The 23,882-nt window shown below is 42.2% G+C and overlaps 1 protein-coding gene across 6 annotated transcripts in view; it reads right to left on the bottom strand.

Annotated features, from left to right (window-relative positions):
• Positions 1 to 5,832: 5,832 nt before the first annotated feature.
• The window catches only part of NUP107 (nucleoporin 107), a 45,883-nt gene continuing 27,833 nt past the window's right edge, over positions 5,833 to 23,882 (bottom strand). For all 6 annotated transcript variants that reach the window (XM_075931457.2, XM_006121584.5, XM_089779772.1 and 3 more), the window contains 15 exons: positions 20,692 to 20,768; positions 20,032 to 20,091; positions 17,515 to 17,660; positions 17,359 to 17,407; positions 16,139 to 16,208; positions 15,513 to 15,631; positions 13,140 to 13,178; positions 12,554 to 12,704; positions 11,235 to 11,341; positions 10,175 to 10,277; positions 9,753 to 9,913; positions 9,291 to 9,416; positions 8,183 to 8,296; positions 6,908 to 7,075; positions 5,833 to 6,169 (listed from right to left, as the gene is read on the bottom strand). In XM_075931457.2, the coding sequence (XP_075787572.2) occupies positions 6,062 to 6,169; positions 6,908 to 7,075; positions 8,183 to 8,296; positions 9,291 to 9,416; positions 9,753 to 9,913; positions 10,175 to 10,277; positions 11,235 to 11,341; positions 12,554 to 12,704; positions 13,140 to 13,178; positions 15,513 to 15,631; positions 16,139 to 16,208; positions 17,359 to 17,407; positions 17,515 to 17,660; positions 20,032 to 20,091; positions 20,692 to 20,768 (1,598 nt within the window). In that variant the 3' untranslated portion in view covers positions 5,833 to 6,061. The remainder of the gene's footprint in view (positions 6,170 to 6,907; positions 7,076 to 8,182; positions 8,297 to 9,290; positions 9,417 to 9,752; positions 9,914 to 10,174; positions 10,278 to 11,234; positions 11,342 to 12,553; positions 12,705 to 13,139; positions 13,179 to 15,512; positions 15,632 to 16,138; positions 16,209 to 17,358; positions 17,408 to 17,514; positions 17,661 to 20,031; positions 20,092 to 20,691; positions 20,769 to 23,882) is intronic.

The raw sequence follows: 23,882 nt of genomic DNA, 5'->3' as shown, positions 1-23,882 counted from the left end.
CGCCACACGGGAGGCGGAGCCCGAGGGGGGGGGGGGGGGGACTGCCTGGCGAAGCCCGCCCCCCACCACAGGCCGCTGCGGGCGCGCAACTTGCTCCCCCTGGCGGGAGCCAGCCCGCGGAGACACGGGGCTGCGTTGGCCTAGGCTGGGATCGCCGCGAACTGGCCTGTGGGGGATTTTCCCGCCGCTGGGAATGAGGTTTCTGAACCTCCGAGGAGTGAGGGTCCCCAGCAGCCTCCCAGCGGCGCTTTGGCCCGGATTAGTCAGTCACCGTTAATAACACTCTCGGGGTAGGAGGAGGCTTGGCCGGTTTAGGAACAGGACCACACCACAGTGTTGCCTGCAACCACAGGGGCCTGTACTCCATGACCCAAAGGGAGGGTCCCTTCTAGCCCTGGCACCAGATGAAAAAAATTTAACCTACAGCATAATCCCTCCTAACCCCCGTCTGCAATTATTGTAACAGCCAGAAGGGGCCCAGAGTAATAACAGCCCTGCAGAGAAGGGATCTTAGCCCACTAGCCCAGATACCAGGTGTCCAATCAGTTCTGAAGCACTAGCCCCCATAATGGCTTCTGCTACAATGAACTAGACACACTCAACCGGCCAAGTAGCTACATGTGGGTAGGAGCTAGTGTGTTGGACACAATCGCCCTGTAGCAAAATCATTTCCTGGTGGGGAAACAGAGGAACAAAATCTTCCCGAGGGACAGGAGGCAGCTGCATCTGTCTCAACAGCCCAGTGATGGAGAGCTGAGGCAGGGTTTCATTTCCCTAAACATTGTATAATCTCACTGACAGAGACAAGTTTTTAGTTTCCTTGTCTATAGAAGACAGTTCTTTTGTCCATTAAAGTACTGTTTCTAAAGAGGCCAAATAAGCAACCTTTTGAACAGAACCATCCAATACATTGCCAATGTGGAAAACAACTTCAAACATTCTCAAAATTAATACTTAACAGTCCTTCCTTTGAGACTTGATTACTGCTGCTGAGAAAAATGATTAGTCACCTCTCATAACTGCTGTTCTTTCAGATGTTATTCATGTCCATTCCCACACATGCAGTGGGCAGGCCCCTGGGCAAAGTATGCATGTGTAGGAAACATGCTCCATGCCCCTGGAAGGGGTGGGACTAGGCAGCCTGCAGTGCTGCCTGGAGCATGGCATTCCAGTAGCGATTTAAAGCATCCAGGCTGCTGCTGCTGCTGCTGGGAGCTCTGTATCCTGGGGCAGTTGTGATCCCCTTTCCTCCCCCCCTCTCAGGGGGCCTGTGCTCATGCATTGCACCCGGAAGATTTCCCCCCCTCGCAGTATCCCTCACAATAGGGCCCTGCTGACTCACCACCTCTCAGTTTCTTCTTGCCAGCTACTCCAACAGAGTGGTAGGTGGGTGGTACTGGAATGGACAAACATCTTGAAGAACAATTATTAGAAGGTAAAGAACCATTTTTTCTGCTCCAAATGCTTGTTCAGGTCATTTCCAAACAGGTGATTCCCAAGCCTAACTTTCAGGATCAAAGTACAGATATATCCATTGACTGCAGCACTGCTATACCACAGGCTGCATCACCTCTGGCCTGCTGGGTAATTACATAATGCACAGCAAAACTGTGTATGCAGGACCATGTCACTGCTCTGCTTATTTCCTGAGTAGGAGCTTGCACCAGGAATGCTGCTAAAGAAGCCTACACTGGGGTGGTGTGTGCTGTGAGGGGAGAGGCAGGCACATCCATCAGGTTGTTAGCACTCTTGGATGCAGACAGAGGCAACATGGAAGGCCCCAAAGAGGGTCACATACCCCCATAAATGCTGTGAGAGGGAGGGTCAAGGGGCGAGCAACTGGCAGGCAGAGCCATCCTGTCCTATGAATGGTTTGTCCAACTGTCCCAGACCCCATGCCGTGGAGGGCCCTGTAGGGCCTAGATTAGTGGGGGCCTGGCCCTGGCAAGATGGGATAAAATCCAGGATATAAAATCCAAGTTAATCAGTTACATTTTAGGTTTGCTTTAGCCTACCTTGAGCAGCCCTCTGCCCTGTGTGCTCCCGTCCTCAACCCCACACTGAGGCCGTCTCTATGGCTCAGAGCCTGGCTGCTGCTGGCTCCCTGCCTCATTCGTTTCCATCTGAATGAATCTATCTTTGACTTTCTAGCTGTTGGGTTATGTTCTATACCATTCTTTTGGATTGCAGAGCCCAACAACTATTTGCTCCCCATGGAGATACTTCAGGCCTACACTCTGTTCCTTTAAGGCATACGTTCTAATCCTTTAACCCTTGTCATAGCTCTTCCCTGAACCCTCTCCAATGTATCAATGTTCCTCCTAAATTGTGGGCACCTGAACTGAAGCAGTATTCCAGCAGTGAATGCATTGTAAATAGAGAGCTAAAGGAAATCACTTGCTCACAAGTCCCCTTTAAGCATCCAAGGATTACATTAGCCGTTTTAGTTATACAAGTTGTACCTCTAAAAATCAGGACTCCCACATCTGGCAGTGGGGCTGGGGCCAGCGTGACAGCCCAGAAGTGGGGATGGTTAGGGCTGGCAGCAAGGAGAGGCAGCGGACTGGGGGTCTGTTAGCGGGGATCTTCCCTCTTTCAGAACCAGTCAGGTCCTGAAGGTGCTGGATCAGAGAGGTCCAACTTGTAGTATCACTCACAGCTCACATTCAGCTGATTATCTACATCAACCCACAATATTTTTTCAGTCACTGTTTCCCAACATAGAATTCACAATCCAGCTGACCTGCATTCTCTGCTACTAGATATATTCATTTAACCCTATTAAAATGCATATTATTTGTCTGCACCCAGTTTACCAAGCAGTACAGATTACTCTGAACCACTGACTTCATTATTTACTACTCCCTGCTGTATATCATGTGCAAACTTTCATTGAGTATTTCGTATTTTCTTCCAGCTCATCGATTAAAAAAAACCCATTAAATAGCATAGGGCCAAGGACCAATCCCTGAAAGGCCCAACTGGAAATACATCTGTTTGATGAAAACTCCCCATTTACAATTACATTATAGTTTTTAATCTGTTTAAATGGTGCCACATTAATGTTATTGTTCTACGTTTTTCTAAATGAAACTCTCATGTGGTACCAAGTCAAATGCCTTATACAAATATAAGTATACTACATCAGTGGTATTACTTTTATCAACCAAACATGTAATCTCTTCGAAGAAAGATATCAAGTTAGTTGGCAGGATCTGTTCTCCATAAACTCATCTGAATATGCATTAATTACATTACTCCTCTTTAATCCTTTCTTGAATCCTCTATTTTCCACTCGATTATCTCGCCCAGAATTGACGTCAGGCTGACATGCCTATTATTACCTGGGTCATCCCATTTTCCCTATATTAAAAATGGCAGATCATTAGCTTTCTTCTAGTCTTTGGGAACTTCCCCAGTGCCAACACTTGGGCTACGTCTACACTGGCCCCTTTTCCGAAACGGGCATGCTAATTTTACAGGTCGTAATAGGGAAATCCGCGGGGGATTTAAATATCCCCCGCGGCATTTAAATAAAAATGTCCGCCGCTTTTTTCCGGCTTTTAGAAAAGCCGGAAAAGAGCGTCTACACTGGCCCCGATCCTCCGGAAAAAAGCCCTTTTCTGGAGATCTCTTATTCCTACTTCAAAGGGCTTTTTTCCGGAGGATCGGGGCCAGTGTAGACGCTCTTTTCCGGCTTTTCTAAAAGCCGGAAAAAAGCGGCGGACATTTTTATTTAAATGCCGCGGGGGATATTTAAATCCCCCGCGGATTTCCCTATTACGACCCGTAAAATTAGCATGCCCCTTTCGGAAAAGGGGCCAGTGTAGACGTAGCCTTAGGGTGCATCTACACAGCAACTGTTATTTTGAAATACAATAAAGCCTTCTGTTTTGAATGTAACATCTGTAAACCTCATTACATGAGGAACACCACCTATTCTGAAATAGCAGCAGTAGTGGAGCTTCCATACTACTATTTCAAAATAGCTCCTCCCTGGGGCCATTCAGACAAATTACTCCCCAGTGCCTCCTGGGGCTCTAAATCGAGGTAGCACATCCACATTAGGAAAGCCAGCGTTGGACTAATTTTGAGGCCTCCCTGTAGTGTAGCTATGTTACTTCGAAATAAGCTCTTTTGGAGTATTTCTTCTGGAATAGCTTATTTCAAAATAAGTGTGCAGTGTAGACATACCCTTACTGAAAAATCAACATGAATAGTCTGCAGGCTCCTCAACCAACTCCTTTTAAAACTCTTCGAGGTAATTTATCTGGACCTGCTGATTTAATAATGTTTAACTTGACAGTTTAATATTCTCCAGAGACTAGTGGAACAGAAAGTTATGACCATATGATGAGCTATCTTATCCCCAAATGCAGAACAGAAATATTTATTGAATACTTCTGCCCATTCTACATCATTACTGATAATTCTACCTTTTCTGTCTAATAATGGACAAGTACCATTAGTTGAGATACAGGCAGTCCCCGGGTTACGTACAAGATAGGGACTGTAGGTTTGTTCTTAAGTTGAATCTGTATGTAAGTCGGAACTGGCATCCAGATTCAGCCGCTGCTGAAACTGATCAGTTTCAACAGCGGCTGAATCTGGACACCAGTTCCGACTTACATACAGATTCAACTTAAGAACCCCAGGCGTCCCCAAGTCAGCTGCTGCTGAAACTGATCAGCAGCTGATTCCAGGAAGCCTGGGGCAGAGCAACTCTGCCTCGGGCTTCCTGTAGTCAGCCGCTGGTCAGTTTCAGCAGCAGCTGACTTGGGGATGCCTGGGGCAGAGCAGCTCAGGTGCTGCTGGGTTAGTCCAGTAGCGCGGCCGCTCCTCGGCGCTACTGGACCAACCCAGCAGCACCCCAGCTGCTCTGCCCCAGGCGTCCTGATTCAGCCGCTACTGAAACTGATCAGCAGCAGCTGAATCAGGACTCCTGGGGCAGAGCAGCTGGGGTACTGCCGGGTTGATTCAGTAGCACCAAGGAGCGGTGCTGCGGGACCAACCGGCAGCGCCCCACCTGCTCTACCACAGGCCCGGGCTTTGCTCCATGTCTCCCTGGTATGCTTGGGGGGGGGGAGGGGGGGGGGGGGGGGGCGGCTCTAGCTGCGTCCCCCCCCAGCAGACCAGGGAGACACGGAGCAAAGCGGCAGAGGACCCGGGCCGGACCGCAGCGCTTCCAGATCAGCACCGCAGGTCCGGCCTGGGTCCTCCGCTGCTTTGCTCCCTGTCTCCCTGGTCTGCTGGCTCCCCCAGCAGACCAGGGAGACGGGGAGCAGCTTTTCTCACCTCAGAGGAGGCGGGCGGCGGGACCAGGCGTCCCGCCGCTCCAGTCCTCCGGGGCGAGAAAATCCCCGTTCGTAACTGCGGATCCGACGTAAGTCAGATCCGCGTAACTCGGGGACTGCCTGTACTTTTTGTTTCCAAGGTATTTAAAAAACTCCTTACTGTCCTTAGTTCTGCTGGACATAGATTTCTCCTTGTGCTCCTTTGCTTCTCTATCGATTTTCTACAATTCCTGGTTTTTGATTTATATCCATTACCATCAATTTCTTCATTATTCCATTTGTTTTATACATGTACTATGTTTATAGCTGGGGTTTCACGTCCTTTCTAAACTACGTCAGTTTTATAACCAGCATGGCCTTTTTCCTCAATGGAGGGATTGTGGCTTCTGAACATTAATCTGCTGGTGGTGGACTGTTCCAGTCTGCAAGTGGCTCTTGTGGAATTTGCCTGATTAAGCAAGTGCAGGAGTCTGTTCACATACCTGGGACAGGATTGGGGCCCTAATGTACATTTTTAGGCTGGAATCAACAAACAGGCTTTCTACTTGCAAAATAATTTTATTGGAAAAAACATTAAAGAAAGACTGTATATCAGTTTACATCAAGTGTTTAGTCAGCATTTTTAAATACAAATATTAAATCTGAGTTTAATTCTACAAAAAGATATTACAAACCAACATTTATGTACTTTTCAAACAAAACAGGATTTATGACTTCTCTTTCATAATGCCATTCAAAAGTTCCTATCAATACCTAGAATGGTGGAGCTACGATTGAATTTCATAACCCAGAGGATCAAGACCCTGGTCCAAAAGCATTAGAGAAGACTCCCTCAGCTTCTGTAAGAGCTTTCTGAGTTCTTCTTTAGAAAACACCTGAAAGTGAAAGATATATACAAGAAATCATGTCCTCTTTACAGATGAGACAGATTTGCAAATAAACAGTGGTTTAGTACGCTACTCGACACTTGATCTACAAATAGGTTAGAATAAAGAACTCCATGATCTGGAGTTAGATTGAAAAAGACTGACAGCACACAACTAACCAACCAACCTCAAAACCCACCCACTAACCTAGAACAGCTTGATGTTCTCATTAGAAAAATAGGCAATACTAACACAGGCTTCAAAGTTAATACCACTTGTGCTGGAGAGAAATTTATTTTCCGAGTCGTAAGGACTCAAAACAAAGAAAATATAGTTTTAAAAGCTCTGGTAGACTGTATCAGCAAGATCTGTACCAGCAATGAAATGTAATGACAGGGCAATCAATCAATCAATCAATACCAAAACCACAATGAAACCATTCAGAAGAAAGAAATATTCATATATAGAATTTCTTAGTGTGATTCGCCTGGCCTTTATCAATTTTGAAAGGAAACATACCAAAAAACTGAAGTTAAATACTAATCTCAAATCAGCATAAAAGTATAACGGTCAGGAAATCCTTTGCTGCTGCAACTAACAGGATTAAACAGGCGACCCAGTGTTTGCTTTTCTAACTAACTTCTTGACTTCATTTACAAACACTGTAATTTTAAACTTAATTGTTCATTTCTTTTATTGATTTGCATTTTTAATCTAATGATTTTGAAGTCTAGCTCAGTCACTCACCACGTAGAGTTTGTGTCGCTCTGAAGCAACCACATCAGCTAGTCTCAGGCACTCCTGGTACTGTCTGGTGCTGTGTAAAACTGTATGAAGGAGAAAGCAAATCATAGGTAGGCACAGTTTTCGCAGCAAGATCATCTGATGTGTTCGTTCAGGGTCATCTTCAGCATCCTTATAATAGAAAAGCATGTATTAGTTGCAAGAATATTCCTTTACTAGGTTTTATTATATTGTCCACAAAATAACAGTACTTCAGCTCAATTCTAAGGGTACGTCTAGACTACATGCCTCTGTCGCCAGAGGCATGTAGATTAGGCTACCAGACATAGGGAAATGAAGCAGCGATTTAAATAATCGCCGCTTCATTTAAATTTACATGGCTGCCGTGCTGAGCCGACAAACAGCTGATCAGCTGTTTGTCGGCTCAGTGCGATAGTTTGGACGTGTGGGTGTCGACATCAAAGGTATTTGTCGACCACCCAGATAAACCTCATCCCAGGAGGTTTATCTGGGTGGTCGACAAATACCTTTGATGTCGACACCCGCGCGTCCAGACTATCACGCTGAGCCGACAAACAGCTGATCAGCTGTTTGTCGGCTCAGCGCGGCAGCCATGTAAATTTAAATGAAGCGGCGATTATTTAAATCGCTGCTTCATTTCCCTATGTCTGGTAGCCTAATCTACATGACTCTGGCGACAGAGGCATGTAGTCTAGACGTACCCTAACAGTCAGAGGGAAAAGATCATGCAGCTAAATAGACTGGAAGCAGCTGTAACATTTACGAGTTTTGAAGAAAACGAAAAGGAAATTAGTTTTAATAATCAGGGTATTTCCCCCCCCCCCCCCCCATGTGTGGTCAGATTGTGGACTAAAGCAGTTGGCAACCATTTTGCCTGTGTCCAGTTACAGCAGTTCACGTTTTCCAACCATACTAAATGCACTGTGTAAACGTTTCAGGCAGATTTGTCCTGCAAATTCATATTCTGATCTCAAGCCAAGCAGAAGTCAGACACTAGTCTTACATGGTTTTTTATATCTTCTCATCTGGCACTAAACTATACTAGAGTCCTATCTCTGACAGATCACCGCTGGTTTGATTGGGTACGGCAATTCTCATATAATCTCACCCATGGGAAAAATCCATTCATGGTGACAGTCAAATCACCAGAGTGAACTGTAACGGATCATCAAAGAAAAGTAGAACTAGGAACTCCCCTATTGTTGGGTAGAAACAGCTTTTTGGAGGCCTATTCCAGGGTACAAAAGTGCATTTTACCTCTCTGACATCAACCATCCATCCTCCATCAACAAATAGCAAGACATTGTACATTTTCTCTTTCACATCAGCTGTTACAGCATCCAAGAGACCTTTCCAAATACCATAATCCATCTAAAGGAGAAAAACAGAGTAAACAGAATGTATAAGTCCTATTTTAACAGAACTGAGATTTTAAAATCTAATTCTAAATAAAAAAATAATCTTAAATTTTAGTTGCTGGCTGAAATGCCAGCTATTAACAGATATTGTCATACACACTTATTTACCTACATAGAGTTAAACAGATAGTTTCAAAGCAGATGTAGCCATTAAAGGAAGATGATAATACAGGTTGGACATCTCTGGTTCATCACCTTTGGGACCTGACCAGTTCTAAACAAGGGAATTTGCCAGACCAAGGAAGATCAGGGTTCTCCCTTCCTTCCAAGCCACTGGCCCATAGCAGCTGTGCTCCTGGTTTTGGTGACCAGGCTTCACACCCAGCCTCCAAGGCTACCGGCCTGCTGGATCACAGATGTTGCCAGACCACAGAGTTTAAACCTATATTATGACAACTTATTTTACAGTATCTCTAGAACAAGATTTAATTTTTCAATGAAACTACCTACAATATGTTTAGTACCTGCCAACATCTGAAGTCTATAAGGAGGATCTTTTGGTGAGAATAAAGCTTGCAACATCTTTTATAAGAGGGCAGTAAAATGCAATAGATCACCAAACAAAACAGCATATTCTTTCACTTCCCGGTGAAGATCGATTAGCAGAATGTCCTCATATTACTAAGATTGAATATTTTTACAAAATTATACAACAGAGTATTTACTAGTATATATATAGTTCTTCCTAATAAAGATTAAAACAGTTATAAAATATTTGAGCACTTTGTAAAGCAGTAGCCTTGCTATTTTTAAAAAATTTATTTTCAGTAGTCAAAATTCAATAATTCACAAAATAGATTATGAACTAGTACATTTCTATTGTATTAAAAGTGGACTGTCCCTCCAAAACAGGGACTATTAGAATGTAGAGCATTTGTGTGGTAATTTCTCATTTCAAAATACTTTCTCAACAAACTTTGAGACTAACATCTATGCATTCTGTATACCTCATACTTCTTCTCTTTATGTTCATGGGCCACTTTCTCAGTGAAGCTTGCTTGTGGCAGCAAAGTAGGCTTCTGTGGAGCGGAGTTCATGTGTTTAAACCACTCATTGAATGTTTCATGGGCTTCCTAAATTGCATTGAAAAAGACCCATGTGTTATTAAAGACTGATACTCAGACTTTTATCTTTGAATTGTTCAGTTACATTGATCTAGTTATGCTTTTATAATAGAAAAAATTGGCTTGTCTTGCTTCTCGAAAGGTACTCCAGAATCAACATTTGTCAATGGTTCAAAGCAAACATACCACCACTATGTACCATTTCAACTACAGTGCACACAACAGGATAGGATATTTTCCCTCAAATAAGCATATCTCTAAAGCCATTTCCAATCCTAATGCAAGACACAAAAATGAGTTACAAGTGATTTCAAGTAGTCAACATTTAATGCATTTGATTCTTACCAGGTATGCTCTGATACATAAATGTTCTCTTATAGCATTGTCATCTTCAGCTGGAAGTGAACTATCCATTCCTTGTTCCTCCCACTGATTATATATTTCTGCTATGGAATCTTGTGGAATCTTCACAAACACATCTTTTGCTGCTTCATGTTTCTTGGACGCTGTGATAAAATGATTTAAAGTTTCAGTACTTACAATGTTATTACAAAATTGGTTAATGCTGGTGAAACTTGTTATGATACAATTTTGTTATAACTTCAAAATGGAGAATACTTGGCACTCTTCACTGGTTTAGTCATGCTCATTAATGAAATATATGATTTTAGCCCAAATCTAATGTTTTTAGATTGCCAAGATTGTCAATGATACCATGAACAGCATATTTAAATCTGTAAGAAATACAATCTGTAAAGTGATAGTACCCAAGAACTTCCTCATTATAGCATTGCTTTGCTTAAGTGCTTCAGCCCTCTGTGCAGGATCAAATACCAGCCAGTCAATCACATCAATCTTCAAGCGATCTTCCTGTAAAAGCACATTTATTAGTCTTAAGATCTTTTTCAGGGAAACAGCAAAATGTTACATACATATTTAATGGCCAGAACCCAGTGTATGTAATTAGTGTCCTACCGAGATGTCTCCACACAGCATTCTAAGACATTTATGGTAGACTGCTTTAGCCACAGTTTTACTACCAAAAATTTGAGAAAAATACTTTGGTAGCCTAGTTCTATCAAAATGTATTCCAGTCAAAACTTCAGATAATTACTATCCACTGGACAAGCTGCTGATTTGTTCTTCAAAACCTTGTCCTCTACTTTAAAAAGTTAACAGGTTGCTGGACAGATTGAACTACTACATATTTGCAAAATGGTGTCTCCAGCTTTACTTGGCCAGTTGCTTCACATACCATACTTCGGGAAATAATGTTCAGGGTTAACTACAATATCATGGTCACCAAAGTACTGTTTAGCTGCTGTTGAGTGATGTTAACAAGGAACCTAAGAGCATAACCCAAGTTTTCATTTTTCACCTTAATTTAGCTATGCCAGTCAGTCATGTGCTAAAGTGTTGGTCAGATCAAAAACTTGTTCATGAGATGGAGAAAACGGACAGAATAAATGCACAAGGGTGAAGATTTAGTTTTCCAAATGTATAAGTTAGTTACATCATCCTGTTCTTCACCACATTCACATCCTTGCCAGAAGTATGTTAGCAACTTCATCTCCACTTACTATTTACTGTCTGAAGAGTAGGTACATCTAATATACAGTAGTCACGAAAGAGCAAGAGATACAAAGACCAAATCCATAATATGAATTCACTTTTTTCACCTTTTTGCCCACCTCCCAACTCCCAAGGTAAACGTCACTCTCTTTAATATGCTTTCTGTATTTGCTTGAAAACAGAAATACAGATGCTATTGGAAAGAGAATCTAATTCCTGAATACTGCACACTGGAATCTGTACATAGTCATTTACCTCTGTTGTGCCAGTATCTAGTGCAAGGTCATGGTGAGTGAACTCGCCAGTATCTTTCTTGCGGATGTTTTCAACAACAGATTTTGTTATGGTTGCAACATCCAGACCTAAGTTGAAGATAAAATTATGTACCAATATGTAATCAGATGGGAAAATAGAGGATTTTTATAGGAAGTTTATTGATCATTTTATTTTAGGATTAATCATTCTTATATTACTGTGTTCACTGCAAGGCTGATCCACATAATTCTGAAATGTGAAACTCACCATCATCAAGAATAATATTTGAGTTTTTAAAGAAAAAAAATCATGAGCAGTAGGAAGGGACAGTAAAACAACTGAAGTTTAAGTATACTTTCCAGTCTGTGTACTAGGACTGATACAATGGCATATATTTTAAGACCCACCTATTCCCAGAATCCTGGAGTAAAGGAGACAACCAATTTAACAAGGTCTAAAGATTAAGGAAACATTGTAGCAGGGCTTTCATATCAGTAACTCGTTTGAGAAAAGAGGTTATCTTAGCTAAGTGATCTCTGGAAGATGAATAAAACATGCTAAACAAAACAGACACCATTCCAATTATGAATATACAGAAAATATACTTATTACCATATTGTCTTGCTTTCTAAATGCACTGTTTTAGAAGAAACAAAAAGGGAGGCAGAAGGGACAGAAGCTGCACTGACCAACAGGTTAGACAGCCCCATAGTAAAGGCTTTTCCCAAGAACAAGAGTCAAATTTGAATGTGACAGAAGGGACCCACTCAGGCAAGAAGCAAAGCTGGCCATTTAGTTGAAGTTCGTTATTGGGAAAGGTATTAAGTTACTTTTACAATCACAATGGACGAGCACAAAGCAGCACTGTAAGGAGGGGAGGAGGACAGTGAGCGTAACAGCTCTGACAAATCTTAAGTCACTACATGGGTATGACAAGAGTCTCCACTACATGTTATTTAATTCAAGCATGGGTAGGAATCTGGAAAGCCCTGGCCAACTCATTGCAAAAATAAGGATACAAAGCTCAGAGACAGATAACATGGCATTTATTTCCTGCCTGGCGGTTCGGAAGTGGCTGCATGTTAATAGATTAATATAGAAAGAAAATTCCAGTTCCAGAAAACAGTTTTAAAGATACACTGATCTTCCTGAAACAGGTCAGTATTAAAAATGTAACAGTTCACAAAAAAGTAAATGTCATGTAACCAAAAATAGTAAAAACATTTGTGTAGCTGGAATTAGCAATAATGAAACTAATGTTTCTCAAAGGTAACATTGCAGGCAGAAAAGGCTTTATAAGACTAACAGCAGCTTCTCACCTGCTTCCTTTGCTAGTTCCAGGCAGTGGTGACGTTGCTCAGTTTCAGTGACATCTTCCAAAAATACAGCGTACTGAGCAACAGCCAGTTCCTGAGGCAAGTGGCTGACATAAAATGCTATTAGATCTGTATGTTTCTCACTTATCAACCGCTACAGAATACAAATAAGTATTAAATAAAATTGTAATTAATATGTTTCTGTACAGAACCCATGCTATATTCCCTATTTATATTTTTACATATAGAAACAAACACACACACACACACACGCCATCATGACGACTATCAGAATGCTGAACACAAATTTCTAAAAAACAAGATTTATCAAGATTCTGCGAAATCTTGGTTTACAGGCAGGAATCTGTCAAATTGGTTCTCATAGACATTGCTAAGATAAGCTCCGATATGTGCAAGTCAGTTCCTATGCATCCAGTAGGATGCATCAATTAATACTTTTCTTAGCTCTCCTGAAGCGCTTCCATTCATTGCATTAAAATGTACTATGGTAACTTCAAAGTGTCTTTTTATTCCCCCACCTCCCACCAGAGTGGAGCAGAAAAGAAACCTTATATTTTTAAAAGCTTACCTGAATGTAGGACTTCAAGATTTCAACAGAGACTTCCTCCTTAATGGGAAAAATAGATTTGAATATGTAAAATATCATAGCTAAAACAATTATGCATCTCTTTTGGCTATTTTGTTCCATTGCACTCATAAGATTGCCATGGTTAGATCAGACAGAGCTAGATGAATATCACAGCTTCAATAGTTTATTCAGTGCACATGTTGGACCCATTTCCATGGTCTATTCTTGGAAGCTGCTGGTTCCAGTGAAGTTTTGAAAATGCTCTGGGGATTTTAGTGCTCAGCCATTACACCATATAGTTCCTGGGCTAGTGAAAATATTTGTTGTCCACATAACCACAAATTGAAGGAACAGGCTACTTCTGTCCCTGGCAATATATTTTTTGCATCAACATGTTCTGCTCATTCTCCTGCCTATCATATCTCAGATATGGCTGAAGAGTGTTCCAGGTATCACTGGCTGAGAAACCCTTAGCTTGAAAGCAAACTGGCTTTGGCTGAAATCCTGACAAGATGAAAGGGATAATTATAACCATACGAAAACATTTAGAAGAATGGGATTGATTGACACCTACATCCATTAATAAGGCTAATTAGCTGTCTTTTGCCAAAATAGTTTGCAGACTGTGGTTCTACATTTGTAGGCAGAAGTAATTCATTTTTTTTTTTATAATCTGTGACTGTCTATGTCCACTGAAGATAGGACAACAAAAAAGGGGTGGGGGGCCTAACTCTGCAACAAGGGAGATTTAGGTTACGTACTGGGAAAAACTTCCTAACTATAAGTGTAGTTCAATTGTAGATTAGGCATTCAAGGGATTCCCCATTGTAGTACGGTCACTGATGTAGTAAATTAGGATTTACTGTCGTGATGTCCTGACAGGCATCTGGCTCTGTTGATGAGGATAACCAGAAGGCTGCTTTGCATGTGTGCTCATGATATGTGCCGTGCTGACTTACACAATTAGTCTGCACAGCAACCCCAAGAGAGCCCCCAAAGACCACAAATCAGATAAGGACCGAAGGTGCCCAGCCAGCTTTATTGTTAAGTGAAGTACAGTAATAGTCGTTAGACTCTATTGAATCACTACATTTATGTACCTGTAACAATGGACTCAGCTCAACCAGTGGGAGACTCCCACTGCCCCCTGGCTGGACAAAGACCATTCCTCCTCCTTCCCCAAGACACCACTTTATGTACAGGTATAAACAAGTTACACATCATTCCTGATGTGTCAAGTTGCCATGCTCCAACACTACTTAGATACCACCCATCATCCTACTATAACTCATGGCTTGGTTATATCATCTCTCCATCATGCTGTCATTTTATACTCTTTCCTACACCTGAGTCTGTATCTGTGGGGAGTTTGGGTACCAGGGTCTTTTTTAAATGAACGGTGGTACCATGTGCTTTCAACTTATGACCAGTACCAATTACTGTTTTATCCCTGGGCCTATCACCAATTAGTGTTTTGCATTCTCAACCCTGTTCATGCCAAGTTCGGTAAAAAGGGGACTGCCCCTTATAAAGCAAAGCTAAGCTTGTATTAGTCAAGTTTAGTCCATTGTTAGCTAGACCTCAAATCAGGTCTGTGCTACATGGGCTTTTGTTTCAGGCCTTTATCTTACTACACCCATCACTGGAGATTTTTAAGAACAGGATGGACAAGCTATGTTATCTATGTTTACTTGTTCCTGCCTCAAAATAAGGATCTGTTCTGGATGACAGTCCCTCCCAGCTCTACATTTCTATGATCCTAGAGGATAGAACTGCTTTTTTCTTAGTCAGTTCACATTTTTGTCACCTAGAGGCTAGGTGACAGATGTGCTATACTTAGGGCTATGCCTGAAGAATACGTGAAAGTGTCACCTGGTGCAGAAAGAAGCAGCTTACTGTTAAGCAGACTCTTATACATCCACAGCATCAGGTTCAACTCCAGCTGTCAGTCATCATACTAGCCAGGTATCAGACTATCAGGGTTTTATCCGAGACACCTCTTCTTGCCTTATACTCATAGCTGAGATGCTCATGATGCTAACACCTAGAACTGTGAGTTTGGCAGTAGGATCTTGATCAGTAAATGGCTCCTATGATTGGCATTTGTTCTCCATGGATAAAACTTTGGCAAGCACCATAAGATGTGTTAATTTTATTTGGTATTTGGCTGTCTTTCTGTACTGCTTTACTTGTTTTGTTACTTTGGGATTCTAGGATTAACAACTAGTCGATTTATACAAGTCACTGCCAGGCAACTTAGTAGCAATTTGCCATAATTTGTAAGTTATATTTTTGTGTGTGTGTTTATAATATATTTTAATTCATGAGCATAGGTTGTATGGCAAGAGGCAGAATAAAACAAATTAAATTTACTTTTGTCTGCAGTCCCAGAGTGCGGAAAAACAAAATAAGATGCGTCATGAACCGAAGGAGGTGCCCGGGGAGCACACTTCTGTCTTTGGAAAGCCATTTGTTAAATTCATCCATCAAACCTGTAGCCACAAATACACGTCCATATTAGCTTTACAGCAAGGGGAGAAGACAACAGCTGAGAAATACTTTCAAAACAATGTATTTGTAAAATACAGCAGAAAAATAAGCACGACAGCTAGAATGTTCTATCAAGACTATATCAATTGTACTAAATCATAGCTCTCAAGCTGCTCCACTCTGAATAATGACAACATTTTATTTCACCAGTTTTCTTCCCAGATGTATTCTGATGCATCTGCAGGCTTTTCTTAATAAATTACATTTGATTACTTTTTACTTTTCTGCTAGGACTGTTGAAGTCAATACTAGTCAAGGAGGCAGCGCTAAAGTTCTGGTTATAGAAACTTTTTTGTTGGCATCACATAATCCGTAATGAAATCAGCCTGATTTCAGATTGAGTTTGCATGGTTAGGAGTTAGAAAAAACATTTTAACTTATAAATTCCCATAAAATTAACATTAAATAAAATGACTTGACCTTTGAAAAAGTCACAAGACAAAACTTACCATCCACATCTCCTAAAATAATGAACTTCTGAATCACATGATAGTGTTCTTGATTCTCCTCTAAAACTCTCTGAAAAACAATTCACATTTCCTATGAAAACCATCAGCACCATAACCTTAAAAGAATAGAGTACCTCTCTGATGAGGGCCAGCCTGAATCAAATAACTATGCTGAGAATAGGGTATTGTGCAAAGAGCAGTACTCAAGGTATATACTCTATCAGATACCATGGGTGCCACATAGCAAGAAGCAGTATGGAAGAATTAGGGGAGGGGAAGAAAAGGACACCTAAGAAATTAATGCTTTTAGTGGAAAAAACCCCCTTCATTTGCGTTCTTGAGAGAATAAAAGAGCATGATGGAGATGTATACAATTCTCAAGGTAACAGAACATAGAATTCACAAAATGACTGGAGTGACAGACAAGAAAATGAAGCACAAAGACACACAAAGAAAAGCCTGTGTGCCTTGAGTAATTAATGCATGGAACACACTAGAGATGCAATTGTAAAAGTCTTAAAACAAGAATTTGACATTATGGGGATAACTAGGTAGAGGGTGTACATGTATATGTGAGGGGATGCTTGTTAAATCATATTTATCTGTATTTTAGCCTTTAAATTAGCAACATTACTATAAACTCCATTTGTATACACAATGTTAACATGTCCAAATAAATATTTAACAAAGGAAAATAAATAGGTCTTCAGTCTATTCTTGAACAAAATATGTAATATATACCCTGGATATTAAAAGGTAGAATTAATATGACCTACTTATTTGAATAAAATCTTACATTGTTCAAATTCATACTTTGCATAGTATACCAAAGCTAAAACCTCTTGAAGGAACATCTTGAGGATGTTGGGATCAAGTACACTGCATTTTTTGAATGTGTCAGGCTTTCAGGTTGCTTGTATTCCTTTCATTGTCAAAGAGGCTGGGTGTGTCGGACAGGGAAAGAATTTGTAACTTACTTAATTTGCATTAAAAAAATCCACTATGAGGGCAATAAAATGCTTTGAAATCTATAACAGAATCTTTCAGAAGGAAATTAAAGTCAAATGTCTTTAAAAAAAGTTTGCCATTGATTTTTTCAGTCCCTGTGCATATTTGAGGTCATCCTGTTAAATATTTGATTAAAAAGCAGTTCCCAGGAAGACCCCCCCCCCCCCCCCCACACACAAATATTGAATGGAAATTCTGTATGAAGTATTTACCTTTTTGTCTGTAGCCTGGAGTTCTTCAAAAACTTTTTCTAAAGTCCAGCTTTAAAATAGGAGAAAAATGAAGGTACAGAAACAATTAATGTGAATGACTGCAGATCACCGGTGACTATTATGCAGTCAAAGTGCACAATAGTACTAAACACTTACTTTGTTTCTAAATATTCTCTAGGGAGCTCTTCCAGTTCCTCTGTGGTCATTACTGATGTATGTATTTCCTGCTCTACAAGTGTATCCACCATGACTCGGAAACATGCCCAGACTGTATCTTCCCAGGTATCACAAACGGGGAGAAGCTTGCAAAAAATGCAAAAAAGTTTGCATTAACAGATCTGAAGAAATATCAGATGATGCAAAAGCCCTATGGAATCCAATCTACGGTCCATATACATTCAGTAATCTGTCTCGAATAATGACTTCCCGTGCTTCAGATCAAGGCACAAGATATTGTGCAATAACCTACCCCATTAAGTTACATGTTGGTTTTATTATGCCCAGAAACATTACATTTTGAAAGATTTAAAAAAAAAAAAAAAAACACAAAAAAAAAAAAAAAAAAAAAAAAAACAGATTTAGCTTTTTAATCCTTAGAATTCTACCTCTGGAAGTTCTAAATCTATATTACACAGATTTTCAAAAGGACCTAAAGGAACAAGGTACCCAAATCAGATAGTCAGGGGAATTTATACACTAAATCCCCCAGGCTCATTTAAAAATCCCAGCCTTTATGCACAATCCTTTTCTGAATCATGCTAACTTCTTGGCATCAGCAGGGCAGTGAGTTCCACATAAAAAGGAGAAACTTTTTAACAGTGTAGTTATCAGTTTTAAATTTCATGCTTTTCAATTTTATTGAACATCCCTGCTCTATTATACAAAGAGTGAAGACCGAGGCAATACTAGAAATTTGGACCGACTAAAACAGGAAGATCAAGATTGTTCCTACTGACAGATTGTTTGTTTTTTGCTAGCTAACAAAAGCCACAGACAGCTATAAAGTTCTACTCTGCTTGCTTTAGATATGACAACGATGTAAAGGTATCTATCATGGTGTCATTTACTATTTTCTTACTTACTAGGTTTTACAAACAACATTACACAGGTGATTATGCTAGCTAGTTAGCATTCTGCTCTCTTCTACGAGAAATGCATTTTTATCAAGAGAAGTACAGGCAGTCCCCGGGTTACGTACAAGATAGGGACTGTAGGTTTGTTCTTAAGTTGAATTTGTAAGTAAGTCGGAACTAGTACATATTGTAGGGGAAAACTCTAACTAAACATTTCTCCAGAGCTCAGTTTTATTCTCCCACACCTCACTTCCCTCAGTCCTTTATTCTCAAGCTGAGGTGTCTGCTGAGAAAAGCTGCTCCGCGTCTCCCTGGTCTGCTGGGGGGAGGAGGAGGTGGGGTCGCTAGCTTCATGTCTCCCTGGTCTGCTGGGGGAAGCAGCTAGTACGGGGTGCCTCCCCCACTGTCGCCTTCAAACTCCAAGTATAAAGAGGTGTCAAATTGCCAGTTTTCTTTTTCCTTTCTTTCCTTTTTTTTTTTTAAAGGGATCCATCAAATGTAAAGAGATGATGCAAAGTAATTTATATAGGATCATATTAACTATGTACATGACTTTAATGCAAAAATGAAAGCCCATTTCTCTTGTGTGTTTTCATACAGAGATACTTATGGATGGATTCTGTGATTTTGACAGCATATTAGGTACTGAGGTAAAAGCACAAGGAAAACGCGGTTATTTTATTCATTTATATTTTTTTTAAGTATGTGCTCTCTCGTACAGGAATTACTTGAAAAAGTGGATGAACCAGCTTTCTGCTAAAAAGCAATTTTACTGGAGGAGGTTTCAGATTTGTTAGCCAACCTTTTGATTATTTGATTTTAATTGTGTTTATTTATTTAGTAAGGTTAAACAACAGGGGCTCTCAAACATTTTGTTCCTATTCAGAACAAAACTCCACAATTTCAAAACTCTCCATAAAAAGCATTGAACCATGTGGGACATTCTGCATGGTGGGCTGCCCCCGAACCTTTAAGCAGTCCACCTGACAAGCTGCTGGTGACTTGCCGCAGAGGACGCGGGCGGCGGAACCGCCGAGACGCGCCGCGGTCCCGCCGCCCGCGTCCTCCACGGCAAGAAAAGCCTGGTCTGCTGGGAGGGGGCGCTAGCTCCGCGTCTCCCTGGTCTGCTGGGGGGGGGGGGTGTGCAGCTAGTGCACCCCCCCCCTCCGCAGACCAGGCTTTTCTCGCCACGGAGAAAAGCCTGGTCTGCTGGGGGGCGCACTAGCTGCGCCCCCCGCCCCCCCCCCCAGCAGACCAGGGAGACGCAGAGCAGCTTTTCTCGGCATGGAGGACGCGGGCGGTGGCGGCGTGTCTCGGCGGTCCCGCCGCCAGCGTCCTCCGCGGCAAGAAAAGCCGCTCTGCGTCTCCCGGGGGGGGGGGGGGGGGGGGGGGGGGGGGCGGGCGCTAGCTCCGTGTCTCCCTGGTCTGCTGGGGGGGAAGCGCCCCCCGCACCGCGAGAGGCGGCGACAGTGGAGGAGGCACCCCGCAGTAGCTGCGCCGGCCCCCCTTGCCCCGTTCGTAACTAGGGATCCGACATAAGTCAGACTGACATAACCCGGGGACTGCCCCTGTAATACTTGTTATATGAAGCATCACATACCTGTTTGAGGTTTCCACTGAGTGTTGCATAGATTGCTTTTTCGTATCTGCTGAACTGATCCTAAAACATACATTAAAAAATCACCTCCATTTGAGTTCATATTCAATCTCTTAATCACATGAATTTTTACTAGACACCAATCCATTACAACAGGATCAATTCTGCAGCTTCCAAGAATAGTTGGTAAACTAGCCACACACAAATTTACAGTTGCCAGTGGCCAGCTGTTTCAAGGAAGGACTTGTACCTCCAACCCTCAAAATGCCTATTAGGCATACTATATTGAGATAGACAAAGGTAAGATTTTTCCTGATCCCCAGGTGCATCATTTTATGCTAAGAAGAATGAAGGTCAACAATCCTTGTTATTTGGCTTAGCTAATATCTAGTGTTTTACTTTCATTCCTAAAATAAAGTCTCCTCCTATTTAGACGTTTCCAAAGCCATTTGCCTCAATCATGGTGCTAGTTTCACAGATTAATTAGGATATGCAAATATATTACACCTTTAAGAACCCCCAGAATCATTGAGAACAAATCCCTCAGCCATTAGCACACAGGGTAGTACATTCAATTGTGCAAAAGTGAGTGCCAGCATCAGTTGAATTGATGGAAAAAAAGGTTTACTCATTAACAATATCAAGCAACTTAATATTTCTTACATCTTCTGCCATTCGCCAACAACTGGTTTTCCAAATGCATCTATATGGATTGCCTTCCACTGGTTCCAACTCTGTTCCTATATGCAAAGAGTAATTTAAAAAGCATTTGAAGTTTCATAGAATCAGAGTTTAAGGCCAGAAGGAACTAACAGATTGTTAGTCTGACTTCCAGTATACATCACAGGCTACCAACACCACTCATTACACGCACACTAAACACAACAACAACTGAAACTGGACCAAGGTATTACAGCCCACAGAAGACTACACTACTGTGTGTGTCTCAGACAAAGAATAGGAGGGACTGAGGTGCACCCATGTCCAAGGTTCCTACAGTGGCAAGGAAATTATTAAATGAGATGTACCCATATAATACTGGCAAGTGATTCTCATTTGTCAGAGGAAAGCAAACCCCTCCCCCCATACACACACCCAGACACTTCCAACCTGACTTGGGAAAGAATTCTCCCCCTTTTTTCCAACTTATGACAATCAAGCTAGACCCCAAGCATGTGAGCTGGGGCTAGCCAGTCAAGGATCTGACTGAGGGAATGATTGGTGCCATCTCAGAGCCCTAGCCTATGTCCCATCTCCAGCTGTGGTCATCCCTGATAATTCAGAAGAGGGAGATAAAAACCCTTCTAAGAATACAAATGAGGTAGAATCCCTTCCTGAGCTCTGCAGGAGACAGCTGAACTGAAGCATGGGCTTTTAAGAACATAAGACATCAACCACAAGAGAGCCCCCCCACACTGTGAACCCTTCCCCTTATAATCACAAGCAACACCATGATTCAATTGCACGCAGATATGTAGGTATAATCAGAGACTGAAGACCACTCCATGTTCTAAATACAATTTTCAAGCCCTCTTGAACTTCCCCTAACATTGAGATACTCATGAGATTCTGCGTACTACTTCTCAGTCCAGGTTATTTGTCTGCAAAGTGTTATAAACATGTTATAAAATTACAGTACTTCAAAAGTTTAGCTGCAGTTTTGGTCTTAAACAAAAACATAATGAACATAAACAGACCTTTTTACTCCAGGTGCTGGGCTGAACCAGAGGTAGGGACGGACATGCACTGAGGAATACCCAACTAAAAAGAAATATGTCAAAGCAGGACTCCAGCTGGTATACGGAGTTGTGCTCACTCATCATGGAAAGTGGATATGTGAGGGGAAGACTACAGGGTAGGTAAGATGAAATATATATAGGGGCATTACACTGGTGGGACAGAGGAGAATAAGAGGGACAAGAGATCCAGATGCAGGATCAAATCCTGTAAGTTCTTGGGCACTCTGGCTCCAATTCAGCAAAGCACCTTAAGCGTGTACTTAATTTTTACACTGGGCTGGGGTCATACTGAGTTCAACTCTGCAAGGCACTGAGCATACAGAAGAGAAGGCAGGGAACTTAAAAGTTTTCCATGTGGCTCAAAGCATTCCCTTTCCTCCATTCCCCTGTTATACATCATCACCATTAAACCAGAAAGGGGAAATTCTTACCACCAAACCTTTATCATCAATTTGTTAAGAGCTGGAGTCCTGCTTTGGTGAGATCCAGGGGCATACTGCATGGACAGCTGGGATAAGTTAGACCAGGCTTGGGCAAAATACGGCCCAGGGGCTGGATCTGGCTCATGGAGGCAGCAGGGAGCCCCCAGGCAGGTTCCCCAGCTGGCCCCACAGCCCAGCACGCTGTGCAGGAATGTGGCTGCAGAGCTCGGCTTCTGTTTTAAAACTGGAGGGGACAGGGGAAGTTTTAGGAGCCACCCACCCCCAGCTCATTCCCATTGGCGGGTGACTGGGAGAAACCAGCCAACGGGAGCTGCTTGTTAGAATAACAGGCAGCTAAGAAGAATCATGCCCCCCCTCCTGGGTTCAGTTATTCATGAAGCACATGGCCAGGCAGGCAAGCTAGCTAGGAAACATTTTAAGCTCGGCAGGCAGGCTAGTTTGGCAGCTGGCAAGTAAGTCTCTTGGCCACAGCCTGCTTCTGACACCCCAGCCCTTTCCTGACCCAACTCTGCCGCCGCCTCCCCCCAACTCAACATACCCAAACTCTGTCCCCCTCTAACACTGATAGCCCGTCCCAGATCTGGCACCCCAATCTCCAGACCACAAACACCTCCTACCCTAGGTCACACCCCAAAACCCTACATTCCAATCCCCTGCCCTAGGTCACAACCGCCTGCTTCATCTCAACTCCCTCCCAGACTCGTCTCCCTCCTGCACCCCAGTCCTTTACCCCAAGCTCCCTTCTGCATCCAACCTCCATTCTAGACCCTGCATCTCCTCCATTAATATCATGGAAAAGTGCAGCCCTCGACCACTTTCCAAAATCTTGGAATGGCCCTCCCATCAAAAATTATTGCCCACCCCTGAGTTAGACAGCACAAAAGCATGTGATGAAAGATTAAAAGCAGCAGTGAGGGGACTGTCTGGAAACCTTACATATTTTTTCCCCAGTTAGTAAGTTTTAAAAAAATGTAGGAGTGCATATGTTGTAGTAAGATGAAGACCTAAAACATAAGCCCATGTAGCACAGCCCTGGTTAGAGCACTGAGGCCTCACTAAAGACAGACAAACATGGTTAACATGAAGCAAAGCTAAGCTGTGGGCAAGAGGCAGGCCCCTGCTAAGAGAACTTGGCATGAAACACTAATTGGTAATAGGCCCAGGTGTAGAACAGTAATTGGTACTAGTCATAAGTTGAAAGCACATGGCAACACCAGCTCATTAAAAAAAGACTTTGGTACCCACACTCCCCAAAGATAGACAGGCTCAGGAAAAGGTCTAAAATGACAGCATGATGGATAAAAATGATCTAATCAAACCGTAAGATGCAAGATGATGGGTGGTATCTAAGTAGCATCAGAGGGTGGTAACCTGACACATCAGGAGTGATGTGTATCTTGTTTGTACTTTATATACAAAGTGGTGTCTTTGGGATGACCTAGGGGACAGTTGAAATGTCCCACTAATTGAATCATTCCATGGTTATGAATTACATATGCATAGTGATTCAGTAGACTTTACTGACAACTATGACTGTACTTCACTTAACAATAAACCCGGCTGGGCACCTTCGATCCTTATCTGATTTGTGGTCTTTGGGGGCTCTCTTGGGGTGTGCTGTGGAGATTAAGTGCACAAGTCGACACAGCACACATCATCATTGAGCACACAC

This window comes from Pelodiscus sinensis, chromosome 1 (genome assembly GCF_052426305.1).
Source record: "Pelodiscus sinensis isolate ZL-2025 chromosome 1, ASM5242630v1, whole genome shotgun sequence".
Lineage (NCBI taxonomy): Eukaryota > Metazoa > Chordata > Testudines > Trionychidae > Pelodiscus > Pelodiscus sinensis.
Note: the sequence above shows the minus strand (reverse complement) of the source record. Positions and strands in the feature narration are given on the sequence as shown.